Here is a 21,404-nt window from a genome sequence, read left to right as displayed (position 1 = left end):
ACGCGACAAGTGCGGAATCTTGAGAATGATGAATTAGATGTCAGCACTTAATATGTTTTGTCAGGTTGTAAAAACATCCAAGGTGATGTGTCCATCCTGTTGTTTCAAGGAGGGGTTTATTTTGGGGGAGGAAGGGGGTGTCTTTGAAGACAGTAATGAATAAAGGAGGAGTAAGATTGAGACAATATCTGCTAATTATTCTTTCTTGCCTATATATGGTTGTCTCTTGTTTTGTAAGCGCAGAGCCACAAGCGATGAGCTCTCCGGATGCTCTCCTTCTGCCATGTGCTTCCCCCAAGTCCAAAAAGAGAATGGTGTGGAGGGAGATTACAGGCTGGCTCCTAGATCATCTTGTCCTCAGTTGAGGGCAGGGAGAGAAAGGAGGTGATGCTAAGGAAAACTAAATGATATGAATATGTTAAGGCACGGTTGAATGATTGTCATTTGACTTGCTCTTTGAATGCATGCTTTTACGAGCAGCCTTCACGGCTGGCTGAGGTCCTCATGCATGCCTTCACACACATGCGCTCCCCTCGCTCAGCCCGTTGCTGCTGAGCTGGACAGTGGAAGTCAGACACAAACACTATCCAGTGAAACAGCACTGTGCAAAAATATCCTTCCTTTGCTAGTACCTTTTCACTTCTGGTTCTGATAACAGTGGTGGGAGACACTTAATGGAGATAGCTGGGTTAAGGCAGGCATTGTTGACTCCCAGAGCTTGGCTATCGTGAAGGGACTTGGACGGCCCTTTTTTCCATGTTATGACTTTATCAGTGATTTTGTGTCAGAGGTCTGGAGCTCCGCTCAGCAGAGCGCCGTGTGACATGTCACACGTTACTGCTAACAAACAGGCTGTGGTATGGGGAATAGGAAGAGAGTGGAAGATTTCATTTCATTAGTCCTTTTGCAACCTCCTTTCCATAAGCTGTACAAAAGCGTTCATTCATACTTGTTTTTTTTAATGCTTACTAAAACACATCTTGAAGCTGTAGTCTGAAAGACCATGTCCTTTCTGGTTAAGGGGGTATTTGGGTGTTTTCCTTTGAACTTTATGCATTCACTGTGATCAAATCAGTAAGACCTGTCTGCGTTGCATGGCTATGGGATAGAATTGGTGCCTGCTGTTGGACTCAGTCTTAAACGGCATTTGGTTTATTGTTTCTGGGGAATGGATCTATACATCTGCTTTCTGATTCTTTCTCTCATTGAAATAAATTCTACTGATTGGTCTTATACTTCAATTTGCATATTTTTTTCACACCAAGATGCAGACACCCTGTGTGGCAATAGAAAACTGTAAGTAGTTCAGGTGTATTCAGGATAGTTTTCTGACTGCTGCAAGTAGCTAAAATTCAAGTCTGTGTGTCTAATGAAGAGTGAGCCAAATTTCCCTCAGATGTAACTTGAAACATAATGGGCATTGCTATTATCTTTGAACGTATCTACCTATTCTGTTTTGAACAATAGTGCCACTTAGTGCTACTGCTCCTTATACTTTCAGTATCTAAAATCTGCCCCTCTCGTTCTTGATTCAGAATAAACTGGTCAGGCAAGAATGACTTGCCATTAGTTTTTACACGGGTAAACTTCCTACTTTTTAAACCAAGTAAGCGTGAAAGAGACGACCCGTCTGGTGAGAAGCCCGTCTCCCCATGAAGAGTGGGACTTGCTCCGAGGACACTGTCAAGTTCTATAGCCCGGCGGTTTTTCCTGGTCCAACAGCGTGATCATGAACAGACTGTTTAGTCTCTCTTCTGTGAAGGTAACCAGCTTTGTAACTCCACACAGAGGAAGCAGTGGGAATTAAATGCCTCATTTTTTATATGGATGTGGCCCCTACCTTTGCCTCAATCAGCTTCCCTTTCTTAGAAAGGTGTCAGAAATTTCTGTATCACAGTGATTTTTTTAATTTTTTTTTTTTTTCTGAGGGTGGATACATTGCAGATCTTGAATTATGAAGGTGTGTCAGTAATGGATGAATGTAGGTATGCAGACCATGCTGGCAATGCAATGGAAATCATCTGCACTTAAGCTCCGCAATTTCTTCTCTGAGGTTCTGGGGCACATTTGGGTGAGGATGGGAGGGGAGATTTTTTTGCTGTGGAAAATCCCTGTTCGTCAACTGCAGTACAACAAGAAGGACCAGAATTTCCACCAGGAACAGTATATCTTAACAGGCAAGAGGCAGAATAATCCAACTTAAAAAATAAAGCTTTCTTTTCTTTTTTTCCATAGCATATTTTCATACCCTAAAATAGCCTGTATTTTTGTCAAAGTTCTGTGTTAAATTTTTGCAGCTAAGCATTCTGCTGTAAATTTGGATTCTGTGAAAAACATCAGTGATAATTTAAAAAAAATACACATCTTTCTATAGCTATATAAATAAAAATGTTGTTTTGTTGCCCTGCAGGAGTTACTGTTAGGATCCCATTCTCTCCTCTAGCAGAGGCAAGACACAGGCACCCAGAACAGCATCTAGAGAGGTGAGATGAACAACCGTCTGCATCCACAGGGCAGTGCAGCAACAGCTCTCCAATCAAGAGTATTCCAAAATGCTCTTTTGGTGAATAGGTTTAAATAGATGGAGCTGCTGGTGAGAAATTTCTGTGGGACGGGCTGGATAGATCAAAACCTGAGGTTTTCTGTTGAGTGAGTTTTGATGAAAATTTAACACGTTACTCAACTGGGCTGGTGGTCCTGTCAAATGAGCTGTTTGGTGTTTTCATGCAGCTGAGCTACTGGTATTTAAAGTGAAACTTCAGAGGCCCCCACTGAGGCAGGGCATATTTTCCATTCTTGCTCAGTGTTTTTATAGCAATCTAGCTTTGCATCATCATACCAGATGCGTTATTTCTTTTCTTCTTTCCCTTTTCTTTTCTACACCATTGTGTGAGATTGAAGTGCCTAAATCTGTGTATGTGGCAAGTACTTTGGCTTTGTGCAATAAGCCTCAAGCATATAGCCTGATTTTTTTCTCCCCATCTCCTTCATTTTTTTTTTCTGTAAAGACAAAATATGTATTTCAATTACAAAAAAAGACATTTAAAATCAATTCTGTTACAACTGGATTTGCTGCTGCTGGGGAGCTAGTGTGACTCTAAAGGGAGTTATGCATGTAACCTCACTGGAAATCTCAGCTGCTGCTCGCTGTTGTGGCAAAGGCGGTACTCCTCCGCAAGGGCAATGCCCGGCCGATCTCGACGATGGTCTCTCAGTGGGTTTTGGTCTAGATGCAAAGTGCAGTTTCTCCCCAAAGACGTGGGCTTCTCTGGGTGGCCCAGCATAGCCTTTTCTCACCGTGGCCTCCCCGACCCTCCCTCCAGTAACTCTTGGTGTCTCAGCACTCCTGCCTCTGCCCTTCCCAAATGGCACTGAGGCAGTGGCAGTCTGCACCAGCCTGGCATGCTGCAGCTCACCCCTCTCTGATATTGCCCTGCCATGCCTTTTCTGAAACTAATCTGGGGTTAGACATGATGTGCTCATTCAGCAAAATAGAAATGCCCTGTGCAGAAAAGAGGCCGAGCCTGAAGTGCTGTGGGGGTTTTGCTGGTGGCGGGATTTCAGCTCCAGCGTCAGCCTCTGTGTCTCGCTGGTGCTGAGGCTGGGTAGCAGGAGCCTGGCGTAGTGAAAGGGGGGAGTGCAGTGGTGGTGGAGTCCACCACGGTTTGGTTGCAGTACAGCACCAATTCGCAGGATCAGTTCAGCAGGTCTCCAAGGGAAAGAGTTAATTTTACCTAGTGTTAAGCTGTAAGCCTGAGGCATCGTAGCTGGGAGGGGAGAGCTTAGAAAATAAACTTGTTTTCACATATATAAATCTATATATATGTATATATATGTTTAGGTATACACACAGACATATAAATATATATGTGTGTGGGTTTTTTATATATATACACACACACTTATATGCACACACCAGCCAGTTGCTCCAGAACATTGCTGCTGGAGAGAAGGATGTCATGTCCATTTTTGGAGGTCTTTAAACTCGACTGACAAGAAGCATCAAGTCTTTAGGCCATGTGAGAAGCATAGGCTTGTGCTTTTTTGGGCTCATGGCAGAAAGTAATAAGTCTGGAAACAGATTTTTTTAAAAAACTGGGTTTATTTTTTCAAGGAGCTTTGCTGACTGAGTTTCCTGGTGGAGGTGACCAGCTTGGCATAGCTGTGCATGGAAAGAAATGGTGTCTTGTCTTTGCTTACAGAATGTAAATGCTGAAAAACTCATACAGTCTGCTTTCTGTGGTGCCTTCTTGCTATTTAGTGTTGTGCCAATCACATCGGGTTTATTCTGTTGGCACTTACAATGTTAATAAAGTATCCCCACGTGACAATTATTTCACCAATTAAACTGCCACTGCATTTTTTAGCATAGTTTGCAGTTGGCATAAGGTAAACACAAGATAGCAAACAATCCTTGACAGAAAGTTGAGTTACAACTCCGAGAGTTACAGAAGCAAAAAAATTGAAAAATCGCTTGTGTCTAAAAAGGCATGAATGTTTTCCTTTCTTTCTGCCTCACTTCCTCAGAAAAATAAATCTCCACAGCAGCAAAACCAGGTCATCAGCAAGGGCTGTACCCATCTCTGCCCACACCTGAAAGGCAGGCTCTGAATCCTTGAAGCTGAAATGTAAAAAAGGCAAAGAAAGGCAAGTTGTCTTGCAGGAACCTGGCACCGGGAGCTAGAATATGTTGTGTCTGAAGGCCTAGGAGTATTTTAGGGCAGTGCTGCCCATTGAAATGGAAATGTGGTTTTCAGGCTGCTTGAGCAGAGAGAGTGCATGTAGTCACAGGCTGAAGCAGCGGTAATGAAGTACCTTGTCTTTGAAGCCAGATTGCGTAATACAAACCCTAGAGAGATGTTTATGGATTTTTTTTTTTCTTTTCTGCATTGATCAATGCTAAAATTCTTCTGACTATTAGCTTCAGAAGGGCATAATAGAATTGGTGAATGGGCTATGGTAATTCTAATGACATGCTGTGCAAATAAATGCTTAGTTAATGAATACTAAAAAGATTAACCTGAACTACTTACATGCATTACTAGGGCTTTTAACTCCCTGCCTTCCCCCAGTGGTTATGGATAATGCAGAGCAGTTTAAGGCGGGGGAAAACACCCCAAAAGTCGCTAATGACAATTAGGATATATGAAAGTTGGGAAAAGGATGCACAGCAATTCTGAAAACATGCCATTACATACTCTCTGACCTGACGGGCAGGGTGGGATGCTCAAGATTATTGGAGACTGAAAACTTTTCGCAGAGGGGATGGGGGAATGTCAGCTTTTGGAGAGAGAAGAGTGAGAAGGCACATGACAAAGACCTTCTTTCCCTTCCCCGGTACATCTCCAGAGCCGAAGAGCTGAGACCATTTATTTAATTAGGCTCACTTTTTACTGTTTTCACCTTCCTATTTTTCTTAGGGCTGTGAGTCAGTTTGAGATTGATTTATCAGTGCTGTTAATCTGTTCTCAAAGTGCTGTCAGTCTCGCTCCCAGAAGCCGAGCTCTCCCATTAAAACCCTGACCTATTTAAACGTTCTTAAGATACCGTAATGATCGAATGTCAGCAGGGGAGAGGCAACAATGACAGCTCTGAAATGTTTATTATCCTAGCCCGGGTTAGGAGGGGAGCGTGCCGATGCAGCCTGGAGCTTGGTGCTTGGCACGGGATGAGAGGCGGGGGTCTGCTGGCAGCGTGGCCGAGGGATGGATGCTGCTGTGCACTACCAAGCTAATAAGATTGTCTACTCTCTCTTGTGGTTTTGTGCATTAATTCTCCGCAGTCACTAGGGATTTCAAGCCGTTCAAATCAGGAAGAGGTATTCTGTTTCAGGGGTCTGCATACTGACAGCAATAGATCATGGATTTCAATGGCTTAAAAGGCACTTAAAACATTTTTGGTGGCTTAGAAATTATTTCCCCAGGCATGTTTGCATGAAAGCAGATGCTTTCCATAGAGAAATTTAAATTTCCTTTATACTATCACACCACACAGTAACTATCAGCAAAGAATTAATTGGAGGAAACTATTTAAAATGATGATTCTGAAAGGAGCATGAACAGAAGCTCCCGATACCTCTTCAGGTGGCAGACGCTTGTGTCCACTGCCTAGTCATGTGCACTGCAGCAGGGGGAGCACAAAGGCTTGCAGAAACCTGAAAATCTCCAGTTCTAATGATGCAAATCTAGCTGTCATAAACACATTTTAAGTGTACTGTTTAGTGCCAATTTTCTCATCCTTTAGAGATGTAGCAGAGTGTAACTATTTTTAAAGCTACGCTTCTCTCCCCCTCCAATTTCTCTTTGGGGCATCAACGGCTTGAAGAATTAAACCATAATTCTTCACAAGGAAAAATACATCCACTCATACAGAATGGGCCTGGATTTGCTGCTGGGTACTATGTTCACATTTTTCTTCTGCTGAAACTATTCCTGCGTGGATGACCTTTTTCTTTCAAACAGCATCTGGTTAGATCATTTTGGCTCTTTCCCATTTGTCCTTTAAATGGAGACTGCAACAGCAGCAGGGACCAGTGACCAAAAAATACCTGAGGTAAATAATAGGTTCTCAATCGCTTTAGATACGGTCACTCAGATGCATCTCGCAGTGGGATAGTCTTTCTGCTTGCTTATGGAGCAGTCCAGAAGATCCTGACTCAGAAGACGCTTTCTTCAAGCATCTATACCTTGAACTATTGTCCTTCATCTCATTGATCTTGCTTTTCAGGAGTGCCAGGTTATTACAGTGCACATTTTATTAAGAGTAGTCTAAAGGCCAGCTTTTGTCAAAACACAGCTGGCTGGTTGATCTTTTTTTTCTAAGAAAATAGAGAGGGTTCATAACTGGGCTTTTACAGATCCCAGATGCCAACTTTTCTATATAAGACCACAATATTGACACTATCTGTGTCTAGAGCTGATAAATGTTATTGCATTCCTTTCCAATATGTAATGTTATTAAAAATAGGTTAGTCACAAGGGCTTCTTATCAAAGTCCCTTGTTTCCCTAGAAACAGTGACCAGCATTAACATTTCTAAAAGTAGCCCCTGCAAGAGACAAATGTCTTTGGTTGTCACTGTTACAAATTTAAGCTCGAGGAAATGTGCCGCAAATCCTGGTTCATATTAAGACAAAGCAAATAAACTCCAGAAAGGCAGGAATAACATGTGCAATACCAATTCACATCAGGCTAGCAAGGAAAATAAATTGATTATGTTTTGAACAGTGCTGGCTGTGTCCCTTTCTAAGTGACACAAGCATTGAAATTGCATTGTCATCAGCTATGGAAACAGTTGTTTGCAGCCCCAAAAAAGAAAAGGGAGGCGTGGGAGCGAGATTGTAGTGTTTGTGCAGGACTGATGAAAGCTGAATATTTGCAGAACAGAAAAAATGTGATAATAGAGTATTTGTAAAAAGATGCCCTTTAAGCAAAGTAGGTGGTAATGGGAATATTGTGTTTAGAAGTAAAGCCACTGGCAATGTGAGAAAGGAGCAGGAGGGAGAGACTATCAGTGCATTATACCCTCACGGCATGGAATAATCGTATTCTCAGTCTTCACAGCAGATTAACAGCATCCATAAATCTGGGTGATGCATGCAATTTACCTTGTTTCAAATCATGTGATCAGGAGCACCTGCTTGAGCTTTACACAATCACTCACCTAAGCAGCTGAGATCACTAGCTCTATTTTCTTTTTCGCCAGATATAAAGCAAAAAGGTGGCGAGTTAGATCTGACACCAACATACGTCCATGCTGTGGAGCACCGAGCACCTCTAAAGCAGCAGGCTGGGAGGGGAAGCAATTCTGCTTTAAGGAAACGAGTGAGAAGGGCATGACAGCCAGTCGAGCGCTGGAGTGTGACACATGCCACTCGTTTTCAGCTCAAGCCCAGGTTCCTTTCACAGATGTATCCAGACCAGGACTGAAAGCCTCATCCCTAGCTTTAGCACAGGGCAGTCTCCTCAACTTAAGCCTGTCTGGAGGTGGCCCTGTCTCTAGCAAAGCAGTAGTGATTCTCTGTCTCTTGCTTGCATTCCCCAAATGCTAAAAATACCAGATCACTAAAGCAGTTGGATCCTCAGACCTGCCACATCAATCTCCCGTCTTTGAGTCTATCACTTCCATAAATCCCTCTGTTTCTTAAAAACCTACTTTGTCTGTGCAACCTGTCACTGTCCAGTCATCAGGACAGCAGCTTTAAAAATAGCAGACTCAGTATGCAAGCATTTTTCTTCTTGCCTGGTCACAAACCAAACCACTTGCTCCTGTGGGTATCTAAGAATTCGAGGAAGCTGTGGATAAGCTCCTTCCCTGCTCCCCCTTGTTTCCTTGGAATTGAGTTTTCTAAAGCCCTAATATATTGTCTTCTCTTGTGGCCAAGAAGCATTATCCACAATATTTATTTTCCTTTGTGCTTTTATATTCAGTTTATGCTAGAATCAAAGGAAACCTGTATATCTACCCATGCTGGTAAAAACAAATCAATCTGGATGTGTCAGTTGTTTTGCTATTTACGGGTTGAAGTGAAATGAGACCCGAGTTACTTATGGCGCTTGTTTTACAGGAAAAATTAGTTTGCAATAAGGCGGCCAGACATTGCCTAAACTTGGTCTTATAAATGAGTTTCCTGAAGCAAAGTGCTCACTAAAATTGATGATTACTGTGTTCATTATCTGTGATTCATTTTCCAGGCAGAATCAATTAAATTTCTTTACTGTCTTGCCTTGCTCATAAACTGGGGAATACATGTGTATCCCAAACCTGAGCCTATAGGCTTGGCTTTTATTCTCTGGGGCCCAAGAAAGGGATTTAAGGTGCTTGACTGGGACATGAGAACTCACATCCTAGCTTTGTGGCTTGAAGGCATCTTGGTTCACATAACCAACTTCCCTTTAAAATCACTTGTACCTTGTGCAAGAAGCTTTGATTTTTATTTTCTAGGGGAGGTACATCTGAATAGCCTTAATTCCGAGCCCCCGCGCAGCCCATGGTAATTAAGTTCCAAGGCACTTGGAAAAGCAATACTTGCCCCTGTGAAAACACAGAGGCAGGAAAAGCTTCTTGCATGAAGTCATGGAGCAAGAATGGCGTGGCGAGGGGCGGCTGGCGAGGAGCACGCCGCTCCCCGCTGACATTCCTGCCCCCCCCTTCGTCAGGGTGCAGCCACACGTGTCCCCTCCTCGGGCATTGTCTCCTCACCCGGGATCCGGTGGACAAATATAGGCATGGAGGAAAACTGCTGATGCCTTTAACCAGTTATCACCAGTGACCTTGAGATAGGGGCATATAAAGTCTGGACCAGGCGGAGTCGTGACACTTTCTGTGTGCTCTCCAGGGTGAGTACCAACCTCTCTCACTTCTAAATGCGGGTAGCCAGTTTTGCTCTAACACTGTACCGTGGTTTTGATGTGATTAAGGTTTTCATGTGGCTTAAGGTTTTAGTAGTAATATCACTAAACATATAGCACTACGTTAGTCATCCTAGGATGCTGCTTGAATGCTAGGATGGCAAATACATGTTTCTTCTCTAACATCAGCGCATTCATTTAGCCAGCTAGAATAACCGCTTAGGAAAGTGTCAGGTCCCATGTAATTATGCATCTAGGCAGACTGATTAGCCAGCACCTGCAAGTCATATTTTCTGTCTTCTCTATCATCTGCAAGAGGTGATGGTTTATGCAGTTTGTAATTTTAAGCAGCTCATTGGTCCAAGGAGTTCTTTAATCCAACCTGAGTTACAACCTTTGGAGAATTACTGGGTTCCCTTTCAAAGACAGGCGGTGCCTGCTGTCATCGCTATTGCGGACAAGCCATTAGCGCTACAGTAGCTCTTCCAACAACCCCAGCGAAGAAAGATGAGGTCCCCCCTTTCCAAGTCTGAATGCACCACTAAATTGTTGGTCGTCCTGGGCATGCCACTTAACTGCATGTAACAATATTGGCTTTCTACAGGGTGTAGATGTTTTCAAGGATCTTCCAAAGTTCATATGCAAGGGCCAGCTCTTTTTGTTGTTAGCTAGAACAGACTGAAAGGAAAGCGATCGTCTTTAGCTCTGCCTTGTCTTTCCCGACTATACTGCCTTTTAAAAATAATCCTATGACCATAAACCAAACATTATTTCCTATTTCTCATATCTGGCAATGGATTTGGTTCAATGAGTTCTCTGCACCTGCAAGGTGTGCACTGCCTGGGCTCTGACCTCTGTTGTAACTCCAAGCATATGAGACTGCTGAAGAAAGAGGCATTCTCTCCCAGCTGCTGTAGTGCTTCTTTACACCATAACACATTTGCCATAATGGTTGGCCCTGAATATATAAGGAAAAAAAATAAATTGAGATAAGAAGGTGATAGCTGAGTGACTGTCCCTAAGAGGTCTGTAAATGGAGCTACGTTGCACAGAAGTGGTTTAGAGTACTTTAGTGGTTAATTGTGAGAATCTGTCCTGAGTCCTAGAGATTAACACTGGAGTGGATCCTCTGGCATTTGCATGTTTAATGTGAAATGACACTTACATGCTCCAACGCTGTTCTGTTTAAATGTATGAACTGATGTAATTTCATTGCTCCACTACAGCTAAGACACACTCCCCATGGGGAAGAGACTTTGCCCTGCTAGTTTTGAGTTGTGCCTCCAGTTGGGAACTTTGGTCAGCTCAGATGACGTTAAAATAACTGTCAAGAGTTCTGCTTATGTAGGTCTTTAATCTTTAAAAAGGAAAAAAGTTAAGGCTAGTTCTGAGGAAGAAAGTTTTTGCTCTACAGCAACAAGACAGAAGGTCTCAAGCTTGTACTGCAGCAGCGTGAGAGGGCTGAATGTAAAATGTTTGGCAGCTCTGCTGTCTTAGGGCTTTACATTCCCCAGGAGGAATGTGTTGAAAAAAACCTGCCTTGGTTGATGAAGTGTTTGTATCCCTACCAGGATTTTGTTAGAAAGAAATTGAATTAAATTTTGAAAAACTACAGTGTCTGTCTTGATAGGACTTTTGAAAATTTGTCCAGCTGCTCTGGATATTGCACAGTAAATAAAATAAAGGAAGAGGTAATATCTGAGGGTCACTTGTACAGCTTCAAATAGTAATCAAATGGTGTCTTGAATTTAAAAAAAAAAATATGAAATTCTTAAATTGTGTGCATGTGTGTTTGTGTGTACACCTTTTAGCAGTGGAACTTATTTTAGATGTTCTCTGGACAGCAACCCGAGTATTTTACATATGCGTGTGTGTCTAAGTATTTATATGTGTGTATGTATTAAAAAACAAAACAAAACCAGAAAACAATATTTGTACGATCACTTTAGAGAGTACCTAACAATCAAATTAAATTCCTTGGCAGTACAAACCCAGCAAATCAGTCTCACTTACACCCATGTCCCCTGCCCTCTCTTTCATGATAAAAGGCTCCTAAACACCGTGGCCTTGTCATTTGAGAAAACAAGTGTAGGTATTAAACTAGACTAATAAGCTCAAATCGACCTAAAAAACTATGAAGCCCTTGCACCAATACTGCAGATACACTTGCCCTCTGCCGTGCCTTGCTGCAGGGGGATACCCAAGCTGGTGAATTCGGAGGTACCAGCAACTTGAGAAACTGCACCAGCACAGGACCTCCCCGAGCTGTGTTAGTCCTGGTTTTTCTAACATGTTAATTCATGCGATCAGAGGAGCGTGCTGCAGGTAGCAGAGCTGTTTCCAGCTCCAGTGCTGGCTTTCTCCAGCACAAGCGTGGGCATATGTGCCTGGAGCTGCACCAAAGGTGTCGCGCACACCCTTGCAGCAGTTCTCAGTTTGCAGCAATGAAGTCTTGCTCCATGATTCCCAGAAAATGCCTGCCTGAGACGATGCTTGAAGTGGCTGAGTGGCACGGCCCCAGGGAGATGTGCTGGAGAGCATAGGTCTGCTCCAGGTGAATTTGAAAGGAGCCAGAACAGGCCCCCACTAAGTGTTTTTTAAAATCACAGCTTCAAGTGGTCTATTTTATCTCCTGCTCTTAAGCACCATTTGTGCCACAAAGAAGAGATTAAATTCTCCCATGGAGATAACTGTGACCCATGTAGAGGTTTTGAACCATGCAGGATCTGGCTGGCTTTAAATAAGCTGAGCCAGGGAAGGGTTTAACTAAGGGTGCCGTATAGCCCCAAATCTCTGTTAGGTATTTGTGTTTCAAATTAATCATCACTTTGATCAGCCACCTGCCACATTGTGCTGAGTGTTTTGTATTGCCTCAGAACATCCACAAAATAGATTACCTCCCCTCCCTTTCTTTGGTAGACCAGGTCTATTTCTTCTTCCTCTTTGAGCCGTGCCACCTTGAATCCTCGCCAAGATGATGGACATGTCGGAATTCGGGGAGGCTGCTCCCTTCCTCCGAAAGAGCGAGAAGGAGCTGATGATGGCACAGACCGTCGCCTTCGATGGTGAGTTGCAGTACCCTTTATGCTGCCATTGGCTGGTTAAGAGGGTTAAGGGTTACATCCAAGTGTAGTTGTGGGAATGCAGAGCAAAGCAGGATGCAAAGCCTCCGTTGCCGCTGCTGTGCTGCTGCTGCTGCTGCTGCTGCTGCTGCTGTTTGAAGTAGCTTGTTCAACCAAGTTCTGGTTTCTTTATTCTGCAAAGCTATTAAAACCCCGCTGGTAGTACTAAATAGAAATAATCTATCAATTTATGGTAAGTAATTAACGAGTTTAGAAGCAAGGCGTATTTGTACTGCTTTGCTAAAGGGGGGATCACTTCTTTGACCATTTGAAAGGAAAACGCCACACATTGATGTTCCTGTAATGAGAGAGATTCTGCGGCCTGACTAGATGTCTCGTTATGTTGTACCTGTACATCTGTTTGATTTGCAGGCTGTATAACAACCTGATGTTAGCTTTTAGTTTCCCATAATTTACTTTTCATGAAGTGGATTTATATGAACCCTGAGGTGTAGTAGTAAGTAAAAATACACCAATAACCACAGCATTTCGCTATTCAGAATAGTTGCTATAACTAAAGACCTAAAGTCTAGCGCAGCTACTCCAAACTCTAAAAAGCCACATACATAACTCAATGTGAGTTATTAATATTGCTGTTTTTCAAGACAAACCTCGGAAGAATGTGCAGGAATAAGGTTAAATCTGATAGCTGGCAGGCAAATAAAGTGGGCTGAATTCCTCACTCAGATCGCAATTTTCTTTGTGACTTTTTAGCAAATGCCTTAATTTGGGCTTGGATCTCAGTTCCTCCATCTGCACACTGGTGATAATGATTATGGATTTCCCGTGGAGGCTGAGGCTTAGCTGGCATTCGTGAAATATTTTGACACCTTGTGCTGGAAGGATCTAGAGGAAGCCAAGTGGTAGTTTCAAAGGGGAGACAACGTTTGGGAGCCCTACGCCTTCTGCTTTGGCAGGCAGCTCCCCAGCACTGCCGATCTGCTGCGGTCCCAGAGGTTTTGTGTTGCTTGTGCAGAAAAAGTAACCAGCAGTCTCGCTTAGCTAGGCATGGTGTTACTGTTTGACACAAGGCTGTGAACCCTTGGTCTCCTTAATTTCACAGGGAAGAAGAAATGTTGGGTTCCCGATGAAAAGAAAGCTTACGTTGAAGCTGAAATTACAGAAACCGGCAGTGGCAAAGTGACCGTGGAGACGACAGATGGAAGGGTACAAAACTGGTTTTGTCTGATCAGTGACTAACAAGGCCAGAGCAGCAAGCTCCAGAAATTACCTGTCCCAGTTTAAGCTCAGTTGCCTGTTTCATTGAAATGGGCTGCGAATGGGAAGCCCCAGTAACTGATGCCATATCAGAACGACACATGAAAAACCACCAAGGGAAAAAGAACAATGCGGTGGTGGGTAAGCAGGCATCAGCCACTGCACAGCAGCGGGCAGTCTGTGAGCAGACGTATGCAACCAGCCAGTTCTGGTTTGGACCCCAGAGGTAAAAGCCCAGGCTGCAGCTGAATACCATGGTTGGTTTTGCAGCCATACCACCGTGCTCCTTACTTTTATCATCTCGGCCTTCCCCCATTCTTCTGATAGCTGTGAAAACAAATGGTATTATGTACATAGGCTGGGTTTGAGCTGAAGGACTTCACTCTGCAGGGGAAAAAAATTTTCTCCTATAAGGTGTGTGAAGCAACAGAAAATCCCAGTGTTTTCCAGTGTTGCTGTACTTACTTGTCTTTGCAGACCATGACTATAAAAGAAGATGACGTGCAGCCAATGAACCCTCCCAAATTTGACATGATCGAGGACATGGCTATGCTGACCCATCTGAATGAGGCCTCTGTGTTGTACAATCTGAGAAAGCGCTACAGCAACTGGATGATCTATGTAAGGGTCATTACAAGGGTATATTTAGAAATCTGCATTTCAGGTGCAGATTTCATGTTTGAACATGTTGTGTTCTTCATACTCAGTTTACAACTTTGGTAAGTCACAAAACTGAAGGTCTTGCTCATCTGTTCAGGAAAGACGTTGCTTGGAGCTGGCTTGTGTCTGAATACAGACAGACAAAACTGAATGAATGAGATGGTGTCTAGTTCTCTGGTTTTGCTTGCTTGCCTAGGAGAGGGGTGTCATGGGACATATTTTCAGCAATCAAGGCATTGGGGAGACCTAGTTTATTTTTCCTCTCCTGATATTAATCCATGTCAATACCAGCCATGGAGATTTCCTTGTTAAGAAACAATGCCTCAAGCTTAGAGCACACACGTAACTTCTTTTAAATATGAGCCTTTCTATCTTTAGTTCAGTAATTTTATTCTCTTCATTTTCAGTGCTGACATCTGCCTTGTTTTGCTCTGGCCTTTCCCTTGCTCTGTATCTTCCCCATGACATCATTAACATAATTTCTGTCAGCACCAGAACAAGCTTCAGTAGCATCTAATTTTATGAGGCCAAAATTTTGCTTTCAGTTTGCTGCATTCAACCGTGTCTGCAATTCCCCCAGTCAGGGAAATCTATAGATTTTCTAGCCAATCCCTGTTCTGGTTTTTTGGTGTTCATCAGAGGAGCGAATCCAACTTTTTCCCATTTAAATTCTGATTGTTAAACATTTTCTGCATTTCTCTAATAACACCTGTAAGGACATGTATGGCCTAAAGCATAGCTTTGCTTGCAGATCAGTATAGTTAGAAAATTAAATTTGTCACCTTGCCTTAATCCATTTACTGGTTGGGGTTTTTGTTTTCCTTGTAGAAAATAGGACTGAGGACTCATGCCAAGGTCATTCTGGAGTAAGTCCTAATGCTATTTTTAGGGGAAGACACCTGGATTTCACCTGAAACTTTTAGAATGTAATAGAGCTCATTAATCTATGTGCACATAGTGCTTGTGCCCATATAATAACTGGGTTTCTTTGAAGATTTTTGCTTCAACCTGGACTGAGTACCTGAAAAGTTACCAGCTAACACCGATTCCCTGGGGTTACAACTGAAAACTCATTCTTCCTCAGAATGACCAGGCCCCAGCTAACTGATGTAGATAGCCCGAAGAGGGGCTATAAAGATAGATTTTTACCAACTGTGTTTCTCCAAAAGCTGAAAAAAGCTCCACAGCTTGGGAAATAACACTATGAAGTTGTTTTATCTTTGAACGCGCACCAGAAATTGCCCCAAGGTGCTCACATCAAATTAATAATGGGAGATTGTTTCTTCTCCTAAGAATGGAGTTTGAGCAGGAAAGCTGTAACTTTTCTTTCCTTCGTAATAACTGTTTTCAACAGGAAATAAGTCTTGTGGGGTGGCAAGACAGAAAATCAGACATAGGTCTATTTGCTGCTCCTTTGTTTTGCTGAAGGGGCTGTTTCTGTTTCTGGTTGTCATCTTGAAAATACTTTTTCCCCCTTTAGAAAACTGTTTAATATCTGTAGTTTTGATATCAATTGCCACTAGGAAGTCACTTAGCAGAGCAGTAGCTTCAGAAATTCAGATCAAAGGCTGAAATTCAAGTAAGAATTCAAACCCAAATCAGAAGCTGGCAACACCAGGTCCTGCTTTGTTAACGAGGACTTTTTTTTCTTATTCCTTGAGCGTTTTTTTTCCCTCTTGTTTTGTGTTCCTCTCTAGACTTATTCTGGCTTATTCTGCGTGACTATAAATCCCTACAAGTGGTTGCCTGTCTACAAGTCGGAGGTCGTTGCTGCATACAAAGGCAAGAGGCGCTCGGAGGCTCCTCCCCACATCTTCTCCATTGCTGATAATGCATACCACGACATGCTGCGTAGTAAGTGGCACTGTTTGCTTTCAAATTTGGTTTCGCTTTATTTAGCCAATGTGATTAGTACCAGATGGAAGTTTGTGACAGCTTTTGCAGTGTGCAACAAATGTGCAAATACTCTACAAGCAACAAGGGCTTGGCAGTTTGTGTCAATTTATAGATAGAGATATATATAACTTTTTTTTTAAACTCCCCTGACTGTCCCTGTGTTACTTCTGGTAACAGTATGCTCTGTATATGGGTTACCTGTAAGGTGCACAAATTTAGCTGTCTGAACAGGGTGAACCCATCAGTTTGTAACAGAAATGGGGCCATGCCCCAAAGGTCTGTAAGTATTTTCCCAACCTCAAAAATAAACTTATTGTCAGGTTATGCTCAATATTCTAATGCTTATAAGATGTATGCATTCAAAGGTTAGTGAAGGCCAGCTATCTAGAGTGCTGTGCGCACATCGCTTGCACGAATCTGCCATGGGTGTGTTGCACTGACTGCCGTGCATCTGAGCGCCAACCCTGAGCGGCAACGAACTCCAGATTTTCCTGTGAAATTTTCTCGCCCTGACCCTCAAGTTACTGGAAAAAAAGAGTTTATGGAAAAAAAGAGTTTATCAGCAGAGGGCAGCAGTGATGTGCTCACACTAGGTGCTGCGAGGCGGCAGGGTAAATCCCAAAGAGACTTGATGGGAATATATCCTGCTGTCACCTGGTTTTAATAAAAAGGAAAGTGCCGCAGCTGTGAGGGGACAGAAGCCACTGGGCAGAGGGGATGTGTGTGTGGCTGCTAAGAGATGCTCTTTTATCAGCTAAGGGTGAAATATGGCCAGGCTGCCCAATATGTAGCCTATCATGATGACTGGAATTAAAGAAGAACAGAGGAATTTAAGCTCAATGGCTTGGGAAGCTGCTATGACTTAGCATTTGCTGAACTTGGTTAATAATATATTAAGGTTGCAAAGTGTTCCAATAAATGTTTATTTCTGGTCAGGCCATTAACAGCGGGAACACTATAAACCTTCATTCCAGCAGCATGGCCAACTGAAGAAGAGTACGTATGCATAGTAAGGAACGGCCTGGGAACAAACAGCAAAATTACTTGGGTTGGTCTAGTATTGCAGGAGCAGAAGGGTCAGATGTGAGCAAAGATGTACTCAGGAGTAAGAAAAGAAGCATTTTGATGACAGGAAATTACTCTTTTTATTATAGTTTTCCAGACACAGGGGGAACATGCACAACTGACAGGTCTTTAATACCGACTTGAACAAAACACAAAAGAAGGATTCAGGGCAGGGCTAGAACTTGCATTGCTGGAGGTCAGACTAGGTGATACTAGTTTTTATCTTTCTATCTCTGCTTCATGTGATTCTCTCCTGTCCTTGCAGGACTGATTCTGGAATAGTTGGTACTCATTTGCAATTATAATAAGCAATTTGTACAGCCTACTAAATTTGTCTCTTCCCCCCCCCCTCCACAGATCGGGAGAATCAGTCTATGCTGATCACGTAAGTGCTTCTTTTTTGACTGATTTGAGACTCTGTTGCTGTGAAAAACTTAGAAGAAAAAAATCCTACTGAAATACAAGTTGACCCTTGAAAGCTCAGCTAAATTGCCTGGAACTTGATCCAAGCCAAGTAACTAGCAATTTGGCCATCTGATGGCTGTCTTGAGCCCCATGGGAAAGGATAAGCTAAGGGTTTGATGGAGGCTGGCCCATTGCTGATCCCCATCTGGTGTTCATTCCAAGTAGGCATGAAAACAACTCAGCAGGCAGTTAAAGAAGCTTCTTCCAGGGTTAGCCTTGCTGTGGCTGCCTTCTTCGGACATGGAAGACTACTTCTTTTCAATGTGGTTGCTCTTGCTGCAAATTATATTTAAGAATGTGTAGACACATCTAAAGGGAGGGAGATGACCAAGGCAGAAAAGAAGAGGCACGTCATTTACTGACAAGCATGCAAGATGGAGAGTTGGGTGTCTCTCTACACAGTTCACATGTGCTCCTGGATAATGCCGGCAAATTACTGCAGCTTTTCTGTACGTTTTCTAACTCATTAGCTGTATATAGGTATACCTCAGATCCTCAGACTGGATGTTTGTAATAAAACTTCATGCCCTTAAAGGAAGCTCAGTGTAGCATGGGTTTGTACTCGATTTCTGAGCCCAGTCATGTGAAGAATTCGTTGCTGCTCTCGTAGGCATTCACGTCTTCATTCAGTCAATTTAATGTGATTTCCACTGAAATGGCCGAACAACAGGCTGCAGAAATCAGAGTCAGTGATTCTGAGAGGATCCTGTGTGCGGGGAGGAGCTGGCAGGACAGGAGGGTGAAAGGATGAGTTACAGCTGTTTGAGCAATGCCTATGTTATCTTCCTCCTTTCTTTAGCGGAGAATCCGGTGCTGGCAAGACTGTCAACACGAAACGCGTCATCCAGTACTTTGCCACAGTGGCAGCCCTGGGTGAACCTGGTAAAAAGAGCGTAAGTCTGCTGGTGGCTGTTTCATTTCAGACTCCCAAGGTTTTTCTGTTGTGTACAGCTAACCTCACAAGTCTGCATCCCGAACACTAGACCGTGTGCTAGACCTCAGCAGGCATGGTTAAGAAAAGAAACTGTTGGGAAAAGATACTGATGCTTCTACACGGGATACTGAGAGCATGCTGTTCTGAAGGTAGAAAGGCAATGCTCACCCGAACTTGCCACGCTCCAGACAGAGCAGCAAAACCACTCCTGGTTCTGAACAGCTGCTTGTTGCTGCTGCTTTTTTCTAGGAGTTTTAGTTTTCGTGTGTGTTAAAAATGTTTCTGATCATGTTAAAGCTGGTCAAAAGATGGGGAGACTGTGAAGATTAAGATTTTTTTTTTCTTTTTCACATGGAAAATAGTCTTCAGAAGGACTAGGATTATAATTTCTCATAAAAATGTGTGTTTTGTTGAAAGCTTTTTTGTCCACAAATAAGGAATGTTTTGACAAAAGATTTTTTTCAATCAGCTTTTCTGTATTTCTCTTTGGATAAGTGCTGTTCTGCTTATAAGTGCTCTCTAAGGTTACAGTGAATACTGTATTCATGCTTGTGGTTTAACCCGGCAGGCAGCTGAACAGCACACAGCCGTTCGCTCACTCCCTGCCACCCCCAGTGGAATGGGGAAGAGAATCGGAAAAAAAAAGTAAAATTTGTGGGTTGAGATAAAGACAGTTTAATAGGACAGAAAAGGAAGGGAAAATAATAATGATAAAAGAATATACAAAGCAAGTGATGCACAGTACAATTGCTCACCACCCACCGACCGATGCCCAGCCAGTCCCCGAGCAGCGGCCCCCCCGGCCAGCTTTCCCCCAGTTTGTGTACTGAGCATGATGTCACATGGTATGGAATGTCCCTGTGGCCAGTTTGGCTGTGCCCCCTCCCAGCCCCCCATGCACCTGCAGCCTTCTCAGTCGGTAGAGCATGGGAAACTGAAAAGTCCTTGACTAGTGTAAGCACTGCTTAGCAACAACTAAAACATCGGTATGCTATCATGGAACAATTGTGCAAGTAACAGATCTTGCAGCTGGAAGATATTCCATGTACTTTATCAGCTCAGGTCATATTTTATTTTCATTATCATCACCCCTATTTTTCAAATAATCCAAGAGTTCAAGTGCAGCATGATCTAATTGTCTAAAACTTGCCTGTTTGCATTTACATCCTTTTATTCTTGCCACCTGGCACCAGTCTCTTTTCTATGTCCAGTTAGTTAGCCTTTTGGTTCACTGTCAAACATCTCCAGAGCAAAACCAGGTCGATGTTTGGAGCAGGGGTTAAAACAAAAAGCTGGGTAGGAACAGCGCTTGGCTATTTTGTGGTGTATGGTGAACACAAAGTAACAGTCACACCTGCTTTTTGAAGGAAGGCTTCAAAAAGTCCTGCTGGTGTGTTGGTGCCCACTAGACATCTAACCTTGCTAATCTTTATTTTTTGTGACGTCCTTCATGTCAGTACTCACATTCTCTTTTTTTTTTTTTTTTTTCTCCATTGTGTTCCTCTTCTGACAGCAACCAGCTACCAGAACTGGGGTAAGTCATCAGCTTTGCTATTTTATCTTTTCCATGTGAAAATGGTACTGGGCTTTGTCAGTCCGTGTCACGAACCTCAGCATTTCACTTTGCATGGTTCCCCCCTGTGAAGGATCCCTGGAGCCCAGGCAGTTAAAGTAGTTTGTTTCAGCAAACTGAAGTTTGTGAGGGTGACAATTAATGCTTTTCTCATCTCCAAAAATCCCAAATATTACAAGCTTTGAGTGCTTTCAAATCTAAGGCATTTTAGTGCTTGTCACTGTCTTCAGTAGCCCCTCTCCTACACACATTCACTTAGATGTCCTCACGTGCTTCACAGTACACGGGAAGATAGGCTGATTTCTTTCATATGCAGACGGCATAAAATATCAAATCTGCAAAGCAAAACACTAGAGAGCAGCAGAATGTTTGAGGCCTTTTAAGCACTCATAATTGACTGATGATCTTGCTGTTATGCCATTCACACTGTGCCACCCCTAGGGTGGAGCTGAATCACTTTGCTACGGAGGCTTCTCTCTATAACTGAATGCATGGCTGAGTTATAGCTGACAGCTGAGTTCGTGGCCTGTAGGTTTCTCAATAGTATTTCAACCTTGATTTCTAGGGAACCTTGGAGGATCAAATCATTCAAGCAAACCCAGCCCTAGAAGCTTTTGGAAATGCCAAAACCCTGAGAAACGACAACTCCTCACGTTTTGTAAGTCTGTAACATAACATAATGATGTCCTCTTCAACAATGGCCAGTTAATAACATCTCTGTCATAGTCCCTTCGTAAGTTCCTTCTCATTTTGTCCACTAAAATGGTTGGATTTCCACACAGTGGAAGAATAACAAAGTACGATCTAACCAGGAAAAACTACTGGAAGGATTAAAGATAAAAAGAAAAAAGAAAGATCCACCCTGAATAATTGTTTAACCAGTACATGATCAGGAAATGAGCAAAGCCTAGCTTCATGAAGCCCTTTGAACAGCAACAGCAGATATTCCCCACGACTGCATCTGTTGCATAGCTGTATTTTCTTACCATGTTTTCCACTAGCCTCAGTCATTCCCTCTCCCTATAATAGCTCTACTTTGTCACTAAGTGTCAGAAATACACCACAGTCGCTGCTCCCTCCCACATCTCCCCCCTCTGCAGACCCACACGTGCAGCAGTACTC

The 21,404-nt window shown here is 43.0% G+C and overlaps 1 protein-coding gene across 3 annotated transcripts in view; it reads left to right on the top strand.

The window, feature by feature from the left end:
- Window positions 1–1,663: 1,663 nt before the first annotated feature.
- MYH15 (myosin heavy chain 15) overlaps window positions 1,664–21,404 on the top strand; it is a 57,212-nt gene continuing 37,471 nt past the window's right edge. The window contains exons 1-11 of one of the 3 annotated variants that reach the window (XM_076350478.1): window positions 1,664–1,762; window positions 2,411–2,483; window positions 9,158–9,337; window positions 12,274–12,414; window positions 13,535–13,638; window positions 14,167–14,310; window positions 16,047–16,203; window positions 17,668–17,695; window positions 18,575–18,668; window positions 20,223–20,243; window positions 20,848–20,940. In XM_076350478.1, coding sequence (XP_076206593.1) covers window positions 12,324–12,414; window positions 13,535–13,638; window positions 14,167–14,310; window positions 16,047–16,203; window positions 17,668–17,695; window positions 18,575–18,668; window positions 20,223–20,243; window positions 20,848–20,940 — 732 coding nt within the window. In that variant the 5' untranslated portion in view covers window positions 1,664–1,762; window positions 2,411–2,483; window positions 9,158–9,337; window positions 12,274–12,323. Of the gene's footprint in view, window positions 1,763–2,410; window positions 2,484–9,157; window positions 9,338–12,268; window positions 12,415–13,534; window positions 13,639–14,166; window positions 14,311–16,046; window positions 16,204–17,667; window positions 17,696–18,574; window positions 18,669–20,222; window positions 20,244–20,847; window positions 20,941–21,404 lie in introns of all 3 variants that reach the window. The other 2 variants (XM_076350468.1, XM_076350486.1) reach the window with 2 other exon arrangements.

This window comes from Aptenodytes patagonicus, chromosome 1, assembly GCF_965638725.1.
Source record: "Aptenodytes patagonicus chromosome 1, bAptPat1.pri.cur, whole genome shotgun sequence".
In the NCBI taxonomy this organism is placed as follows: domain Eukaryota; kingdom Metazoa; phylum Chordata; class Aves; order Sphenisciformes; family Spheniscidae; genus Aptenodytes; species Aptenodytes patagonicus.
This window is presented reverse-complemented; position numbering and strand designations above follow the sequence as displayed.